Here is a 9,718-nt window from a genome sequence, read left to right on the forward strand (position 1 = left end):
CAACTTTGGACGCTGAAGAAGACTTGCCGTCTGGACCACATGCTAACGAGAAATTTAGTGGAACCTTTTCTAGCTAATGTAGTTAGTTAACCGGGAACTCGAGTACCCCTGCGCATCCGTAGTTTGTTTAAATAGAAACGGTACGTGTTAATTAATTAGCGAGGAATTTGCTGTGTTTAGTGAGCGTACGATGAGAACTTGAGTACTGGCACAGTGGTTCTCCATCAGATCGCTGTCAAAGTACCTCCAACCGATGCTGTTCCAGGTACGGCGGAGAAGTGCGTTAGTTATTTATGCGCTGTATTTATTCTTTTTTCTATATTAACATTGTATTACGTGAACAGATCTGGTTCTGGGTGAAACTGAAAGCAGGCTGAAATCTATAGCAAGTCCAACCCTGATTTTGACAATGAGGTTTTTTTTAACCCTTAAATCATTTGCAGTTTTTTAAATAATATATTGAATTTTGCACTTTTGTTTTCTGAATGTTTTTATTCTGAACGTACATTTCTTAGATAGTTAGATGTAGGATTTTGAGCCAATAATTATTCCCATTTCTCCCAATTCAGAACCGGTCTTCATTAATACTGTCCGATACCTGCTATAATTAGTTGGCATAATTGTAAAATTCGAATTATGCAAAATTAACATTTAGTTAGAATCGAACAATTCTATTCTATTAAGAAAAATTAAGGTACGTGCACTTTCTGAATATTTAGGTACCTTTAAAATAGAGCTAGGTGAATAGCTGATAATATATAAATAAAAAACAGACATTTCAAACAATCCTATCCTTTAAATTTCATATTTATTAAAAACAAAAAACGCTATTGGCAAATTATTGCAAATTATTGGTTAGTCTTAAAACTAACCTTAAGACAAATCAAAAAAATAATAATTGTGACTTTCAGGTTTTGTGGCGTTTTGCATGAGTTGCAAATTGTTGAATAATTAATATACATAGTGCTCAATGTCTAAAACCTGACAATATGTAAAACTATAACTTTAAGGAGTTAAAACTGGCTCAGCGTAACGTTCTGGTGGTACAGGGGCCTTTATATGTATATCATGGTGCCTTTATTACTATAAATACTGTTTATCCATAGAACTCAGTTAGCTTTACTTGCATGACCATATAATCATATTCTTAACAAGACGTCTCAATTCTATAATGGTAACATTTTAGAAAAGAAATGAAAGGTTTTAACTGTTAATCTGTTATTTTAATGGAATATTTTGGAAAATTGCTTTTCAACATTTCTCGAGGTTAATTATTTAAAAACTTAAAAAAAATAAAAAGAAAAAAAGAAAAAATGCAAAGAAATTAATTTTACAGTATTGCCAAAGCATTGAAACACCCAACTTGAAAGTTTAAAGATTTCTAACGGATAGTTTGAAATGTTTAAATGTTCTTTTAACAGTTTTTGTAAATGTAGCTGTAATTCAAACTTCTGAATGTTGACTCAAATTGAAACGTCTATTTTAAAGGCACAATATTGACTATTGACGCTTCTTATATTACTTATAGTTGAAACTTCTAAAATATAAGTTGTAGTTAAAATGTTATAAATGTTTTAAATCTTTTAGTTTAAAACTTTTTTAATATTAGTAATTGGCACTACTAAAATAGTAATTTTAGTTAAAACTTCTGAAATGTTTTGTGTAGTTAACTTATTAACTAGTTAAAGTAGTTAAAATTACTTCTACAACACTACTACTTCATTACAAATATTAAATGCTTTTTTTTTTACAATTGTTTCCACTTAAATTAATATTTTGTTTCAACAAGAACATCAACAAATGATTACGTAAGAACTTTTAACTTTTAACGAACACTTAAGAAGATTCAAGAAGAATTAACACTGACATTAGTCGGAATTAAGACTCATTATTTCAGCGATGCTTTAGCTTTACTTTAATGAAATGTGCTAAATGTAAATTTCGGAATTAATATTCACTGTCCTTTTTTATACGTATTAGTGTGGACTGCTGGACGCCTGCTTTCGTTTTATTCAGCTGTTGCAAAACTGAGAAGCTGCTCGCTTTATGCTCATACTTACAATAATAGAGCAAATTAGGGACGTCCCGGCCCGACCCAGGCATGTTTTACTGGATCGGGCATTGGCTACTTTAATCTGAGTCCAGTTCCGAGCCTTTGTTTTAACCACGGTGTTCAAAGCAACAGAGAACCAGATCGGTACAGTACAACGTACAGTACGAACCTTCTATAGACAGCTTTCCTCTGATGTTTACTGGAGCTTCCTTGGTTAAGGGCTAATATGAGGTTCTGTTATTAGGTTGAATTTTTGATTCTAGAGTTTGGGTGCGAGTTTGTTTGGGTGAACGATGTTGGAGAAAAAAACAGCTGATGTTACCATGGCGTAGTGTTTATCACCTTTAAGGATGCTGTTAACCACTCTGATTGTACCACTGGCCTTAACCTGATGCTAATCTGAAATCTAATCTGATGCTAATCTTAAAGAAGCTACATGGTGGAATTTTTTTGGGAATTTTGGTGCTTTTTTTAATGATCACATTAACACTTTTAAAGCTTAAACCAGGTCTTTGAACCATAAAAATAAAAATCTGTAGCTGCTTTTATGATTATTAAACCAAAGTGTGATGTGCTGTGTATGCTTTCCATACAATAATGTTCATTTTTCCTGTGTTTACTCTTTGTACTTCACCATCATTTTTTGTGTTTTTCTTTTTTTTATTATTAATATAAAATGTTTAGATTTTTTTTTGTTTTATTGAAATTGTTTTGATTGAAGATTCTAGAAGCGATGTAAAATATGTATGAGATTCCTGGATGTTCTTAATTCCAAAACCCAGTAAAAATGTTTTGTTTACCTCCCGTCTCCTGAGTCCCTGAGTTCGTTTGAGCGTTCCTACCCTGATTTGACCACGTCTTGGTGGGCTTCGCTTGGCGAGGGTGAATTGAGGTGTTTCTGTGTTTCCGATTTGTAGTGAATTGGAATGGAGACCTAATCAAATCAGATGAAGATGAGACAGGGGGTGAGGGGTGGGCCTTTTTCTTCGCCCTTAAGGCCGAGCGATGAGTGGAATTTAGCTCCTGGGGGTTTGAGAAAATCCATGAGGCTCTTTTTTTTTGCTAAAGAAAACCGGACGTCCAAAATGCCGTCCCCTTTAGCTGACCACAGGAGGCCACTTTCCCTTAGAGAATGGGGAAATAAATGAGGGAGGGGAAGGAGAGTGTGAGACACCAGCTCTCTTATGGAAGTGTTTACCTCCCTCGTCTACAATCGAGCGTTTTCTCAATGTTTGTCTTTCCTGAGATTGGCCTGTTATATCTGGTGTGATTGGGATGCGAACCAGCGACCCTCTGATCACAATGACAGCGCCTTAGACCACAGGACCACCAGAAGAGGCAACGGTGGGAGCCCCAGGTGGTCCTGTGGACTAAGGCGCCGTCATTGTGATCAGAGGGTCGCTGGTTCGTATCCCGATTCCCAGATTCTTCCATCTACGTGCCAAATGTTGCCACTGGCTGCCACACAACTCCAAAGAACATTCCACACCCAGGCTCAACAGTTGGCAAAGGCGCTGTCATTGTGATCACCCGGGGCTCCCACCATTAGACATCTGGAGGTAGAGAGCACCACCTGGAGGCAGCACGGCCAATTGTGGCATAGTGGCAGTGCATTAGACCACTGAGCCACAACAGTGTCACATCTGCTTCCAGAATTTACTGATATTCAGCGAAATCCGTTTTTCCATCTACGTGCCAAATGTTTCCTTTGCCACTGGCTGCCACACAACTCCAAACGACATTCCACACCCAGGCTCAACAGTTGGCAAGGACTTGTTTCCAGATTGCCCCTCTTCCAAGTTCCCTCTTGCTGACCCTTCCAGGCAGGTCACGGTTGCGTGAGGAATGCTGCGCAAACATGCAGTGGTTAGTCTGCAGTCGCTAGCCGGCATGCGAGGGTTTGCTTTGCCCCTCTGGCCGGCATATGAGTTTGCCCTCACTTCCACAGTTCCCATGAATCACCATTTCTTCCTGGGGACAGTGGGAATCTGCGAGAACCGGAACCGGAAGAGACCTTTCCACGGGTCTTCCCTCATTTGTTGCAGCACATAGCTTCACCAGCTGTCCTCCATCGCGTCCTAACAAGCCGGCTACGGCCTAATGAGTGAACATGGAGCGCACTCAGGCCCAAAATGAGAAGCGGGACCCTGCAGTGTCGCAGCCAAGTGCCCCAGTGGGGAGGAGGGCCTCGCAGGATTTTTCTGTGCCAGTTTAACTGAACCGTGTAAGATCAGGAGGTCACTCTGGGTCCTGTGAAGTCAGAGAGTGTGTGGAGTGACTAATTAGAGGGTGAGGCGAGAGACGGAGAAGGATGGAGGGAGCAACAGAGGGATGGAGTCGCGGTTTTCCCCTCTTTTCCCTCCTCCAGCGGGAGCGGATGGGGCATCATTATTGTCACGGTGACACGAGAGGAGGTTGTCATGGCGCTGGAGTTGTCGTGGCACTGCTGATGCTGCGAGCGACCCCACTTAACTAACACACACACACACACACACACACACACACACACACACATCCAGCGTTGTTTGACTAAAATTCTCTTGAGCTATTTCTCTCTCTCTCTCTCTCTCTCTCTCTCTCTCTCTCTCTCTTTTTCTCAGCTGTGCTATTTGTGTAGTTCACTGTGTGTGTGTGTGTGCGTGTGTGTGTGTGTGTGTGTGCGTGTGTGTGTGTGTGTGTGTGCTGCTCATCAGTCAGAGGTTTTCATGACGGCTGCAGATTTTGAAGCCGTGCTCAGCTGCACTGTTATCTGACTCCCCATAGAAATGAATGGGGGGCAAAAGTTTGTGCACCCTTTTATGTCATAATGATACAAATACACCCATAACACCCAGCCAACCATGGCATACCATGGCAACCACCCGAGACACCATAGCAACCATCTGGGATGACATAGCAATTATCTAGGATACCGTAACAACCACCTTATACTCCATAGCAACCATCTGGGATACCATGGCAACCATCTGAGACACAATAACATCCATCTAGGATACTGTAATAACCACGTGATACATCATAGCAACCATCTGGGATACCATAGCAACCACCCGAATCACCATAACAACCATCTAGGCTACCGTAACAACCACCTTATACTCCATAGCAACCATCTGGGATACCATAGCAACCATCTGGGATACTGTAACAACCACCTGATACATCATAGCAAGCATCTGGGATACCATGGCAACCACCCAAGACATCATAGGAACCATCTAGGATACTCTAACAACCACCTGATACACCATAGTAACCATCTAGATTACTGCAGCAACCACCTAGCAGCACATGAGCGCCTAGCGTAAATACCATAGCTACCATCTAGCAAAATTAATATCGCCCTAGTGATCATTAACGACAGCCTAGCAACTGCCTGGATGTAAGGGACCATTTAATCTGTGCAGCTATTCACTTTTTGTCATGAAACACCATGACACCATAGCAACTGCCTAGCAACACCCTAGCAGAGTTCCTAAATACCAAAGCAACCACCCAATGACATGTTAGCATCCATCTAACAACCACTTAGCATGCACTTGGACTACCATAGCAACCATGTAAGTTCAGTTGTACAGCATTTCCGTGCTTCCTTCAGGAACTGCGCTTTCCTAGTAATCTTTTTTTTTGGGATACCACAGCAACTGCCTAGCAACCAACCAGCAACACCCTAACAACCACAAAGCAACATCATAGCAACCACCTAGCAATACTATTTACCAGCTAAGCATCTATTTACCAACTACCCAACAACACCATAGCAATCTCTTGCCTTTATCCTCTTGTTGTTGGTGTTGTTTTCATTCCGGGGGAAGCTGTGAGGACAGTGGCCGGATGTTCTGCTGTGTCTCCTGGCTGTGTTTGATTAGACGGCAGGGAGCCGCTGGAGAGGCCTGTCACATTTCATTTACTGATTAGGAGATTTTACTCCTTCAGCTCCTCCACATCAGCGCAGCCGCCACTACTGACCCAAACATCTACACCGGACCGCCCCCCGCCACCGCACGAACCATAAATCACTGATCTTCCATGACTGGCAGGAGGCCACGACCCCCACTCACTAACACACTCGCCCACACCACTCACTCATACATCCACCCAGCCATCTACCCACTCGCACACTCAACCTCCTTTCTAACCACCCACTCGTCTATCCACCCACCCACTCGTCTACCCACCCATTCATCTACTCATCTACCCACTTGTCTACCCACTCATCTACCCACCCACATCTACCCACCCATCCACTCACCTACCCGCTCGTCTACCCACCCACCCAAACACTGACTCATATATACCCCCATCTACCCACCCACACACTTGCATACCTACTTATTCACTCCCTCACCCACCTACCCACTCAACAACCTGTCTAATCACCCACCTACCCACCCACTCCCTCACCCATTTACCCACCTACTCATCCACCCACTCATTTACTCACTCGTCTATCCACCTATCCACCCGCCAACCTACACCACATCTACCCACTCGCCCAAGCACCCTCCCTCCCAAACACTCACTCACCCACCCACTCAACAACCCCTTTCATCACCCACCTACCCACCCACTCACCCACCCACTCGTCTATCCACTTATCCACCTGACCACCCACACATCTGCCCACTCACCCAACCACTGACTCATCTATACACCCACCCAGTCGTCTACTCATCCACCCTCCCATCCACACTACCTACTCACTCACTCACCTAACCACTTGCCCACTCCACACCCCCCCCCCCCCCTAAATTCTCTCTCTACGCTGTTCTGCTGTTTTTCTCTCTCTATTATATTCTGACCTATTCCGACTCGCCCTGCTGGTAAATGTCAAATCTGTGTCATGAGAAAGAGACAGAGAGGCTTAAAGGCTTGTTTGTGTGTGTGTGTGAGTGTGTGTGTGTGTGTGTGTGTACAGTATGTGTGTATGTGGACCAATGATGTGTGCTTCAACGTACAAAGCCGAAACACCTCAATGTGATCTGAGGATACAGCACGGTGCAAACGCCAGAGTTGATGTTGAGGTCTGGACTCTGGGGTGAGTAGTGGTCAGTCTTCTCGCAGTGGAAAGGATGGACACCAGTGCCTATTTCCAGATCTGAAGCCAGAGTGGAGCTTCTCCTGCTCCACCCCTCTCAAAGACGAGGGTAACTGATCTAACAGGGGCAGTGTTTGGTGATCTACCAGGTCTTGGGTGGTTCTCCTTCCTCCATCCTCTTCTTTGAACTCCTCGGGAACATCTCCTGAAGCATGGAGAACTTGCTTTAAGAGAATCTTTAAAAAATAAAGCCATTTATTCAGAGATTGATATTGTTTGGACGCAGAGTGGACAATGATTCACCCTGCTGTTCGCCTCTGTGACGTCCCACCCTCCCCGCTGAGCCTCTCCAGGATGCACTCTGTGGACGTTTCCAAGCACTTGAGAACATTTCAAGGAACCAGAGTCCATTTTTAAAACACTTCTCCAACCCACCCAGTGCATAAGTTACCAGCCATAACATTAACACCGCCTGCTTGTGCCACCACAGCCGATCTGACCATTTATACCTTGGACTCTACAAGACCTTTGAAGGTGTCCTGCTGCGGTATCTGGAGCGCCAAGACTAAGCTTAGCAGCACTTTTGGTAGGTACTGACCACTGCATACCAGGAGGAACACCTGCCTGATGTCTTGGAGATGTTTGCTGGTAGTCGTAGATGTCTTGGTGGTCTCCCTCACTAGTCTCCTTTACTTCAGTTTGTTCCTATGCCAGATCACTGGGTCCAGACCAGGGCTGCCAGTCAGCAGTGGTGAGTACCCACTGAGCGAGGACGGTCCGGTCCAAGGACGGACAAACCACCAACCGCCGGCAAGGTCTCGGGGACCTGAGGCTCATGGATGGAGCAGTGAAGGATTATCCCATTTGGTCCGAATCGAGTCATGGGTCATGGGTGTGTGGCTCCCCCTGCTGCATATGGGGCTGTATAGCTCCGGATCGCTCAGAGAGCCCTCGATGCTCTGGGCGATGCTCTGGGCGATGCTCTGGGCGATGTCCTGCTGCACCCTGCACTGGTTGTTGGGGAATTGTTTGAGGACCATCCCAAAGATCTCAAGATGTTCCCCTACCCAGATGGGACCCAAGTTAATAACCCCCCTGACCCTGGTGGGCATCCATAAGTGGGTCCAACAAGGACATAAAACTTACCGGACTGTGGAGCGGTGGAGCAGCATTCCGGAGGTCTGGAATTCTGGAGCTCCATCCAATACGTCCAGTACTTTGTTGGGATGAGCTGGAGTAGCTGACCTCACTGGTGCTCTGGTGGAATTCCAACATCCAGTGGTCGGCCTTCCCGGTGGAGCTGTAGGAGGGTAGTAGTGGGCAAACACCCGGCTAATGCCCTCGATTTCCACCCGTCCTCTAATTGCTTAGTGCCCACACTCAGTGTCTTTTTCATCATGTCTCTTGCCCATGTTCATTCTCTCTCTCTCTCTCTCTCTGTAATTACTGCCCCCCTCTGATAGGATTGTTTTTCTCAGGTGAGCGCGTCCAGTTCCCATCGCTGTGGGAGCCGCCCGGCAGCCCGGCGCTAAATTAGAACTTCTGCTTAGCGACAGAACTGAACTGGGGGGGGGTGTGGAGGTAAGAGAGAGAGAGCGAGAGAGCTAGAGAGAGAGAGATAGGGGTAGGAAGGGAAACAGTGAACATCTTAACTGTTTGTTTGTTTGTTTATTTGTTTGTTTGTTAGCGTTGTTGGTAATTGGTGCGCTGGCTGGGAGAGCGTGAGTAAGTAGTGTAAGCTGCTCACGCGGAAGCAGCTCCCATTCAGTAATTGAGCACTACCCCTACTGCTCTCTCGCTCTCTCTCTCTCTCTCTCACACACACACACTAACACTGGGATGTGTGTGTGTGTGTGTGTGTGTGTGTGTTTGGTTTCCATGTTTCCAAAGTCAGCAGCCATGGGTTCCTCTAAGCAGCTTCCTACTGGCACCATGCTGCCTAATTAACGCCAGGCGTGGGCTAGAGGGGTATGAAGCCCCCCAGCATTGAGCTGACTGCAATCAAATCCTCACAGCAATGCTCCTCCAACATCTAGTAGTCTGACATGACTGTGGCAGGGGGTCAAGGGTGGCAGCATCCGGCAAACGTTGGTGGGATGTTCTAGAGCCGCCGTGGTGAAGTAGTAGGGACTTGATGCCAGAGGGGGACTCAGCGTATGCAGCGATCGGCGCCCCCCTGTGGAGCGGCTGACCTCTGTAATAGACACCTGATACACCCCGACAATACGCTGCCGCTAATTTCGCCGGACGACTCCATCAACGTCCTCCGGATGTTGACGTTGTCGGTTCCACTGTCGAGGGGGACTCCGGCGGCGACTCCGGCGAGTGGTGCGGAGCGGTCGGCTCCCTCCTGTGGAGTGGCTGACCTCTGTAACGGACACCTTCCATCACCCTGATACAGCCCAGGCCGGGCCAGGGGTGGTTATTCCCACTGTGAGGTTCTGAGATGTACAGAGGAGTGCGAGACAGGTCAGAGAGGGTGTGCAGCATAATTTACCCAAGACGACCGGCTGAACGGGGTGTGGTAGAGTGTAGCTGGTCCCGGGGCAGAGAGAGAGAGAGAGAGAGAGAGAGAGAGAGAGAGAGAGAGAGAGAGAGAGAGAGAGAGAGAGGTGAGAGACGGACGA

General features: G+C 45.9%; 2 protein-coding genes across 2 annotated transcripts in view; both read left to right on the forward strand.

Moving 5' to 3' along the window:
• Nucleotides 1–1,503, forward strand: part of LOC140565074 (solute carrier family 12 member 9) — a 44,780-nt gene extending 43,277 nt beyond the window's left edge. Inside the window, exon 12 of the mRNA XM_072690872.1 lies at nt 1–1,503. This exon is cut by the window's left edge and continues 2,050 nt beyond it. The gene's annotated coding sequence lies outside the window, so the exon portion shown is untranslated.
• A 2,660-nt stretch (nt 1,504–4,163) lies between these two features.
• pde2a (phosphodiesterase 2A) overlaps nt 4,164–9,718 on the forward strand; it is a 25,892-nt gene continuing 20,337 nt past the window's right edge. The window contains exons 1-3 of the mRNA XM_072690948.1: nt 4,164–4,226; nt 8,021–8,195; nt 8,570–8,594. Of these exons, the coding sequence (XP_072547049.1) occupies nt 4,164–4,226; nt 8,021–8,195; nt 8,570–8,594 (263 nt within the window). The remainder of the gene's footprint in view (nt 4,227–8,020; nt 8,196–8,569; nt 8,595–9,718) is intronic.

Source organism: Salminus brasiliensis, chromosome 11, assembly GCF_030463535.1.
Source record: "Salminus brasiliensis chromosome 11, fSalBra1.hap2, whole genome shotgun sequence".
In the NCBI taxonomy this organism is placed as follows: domain Eukaryota; kingdom Metazoa; phylum Chordata; class Actinopteri; order Characiformes; family Bryconidae; genus Salminus; species Salminus brasiliensis.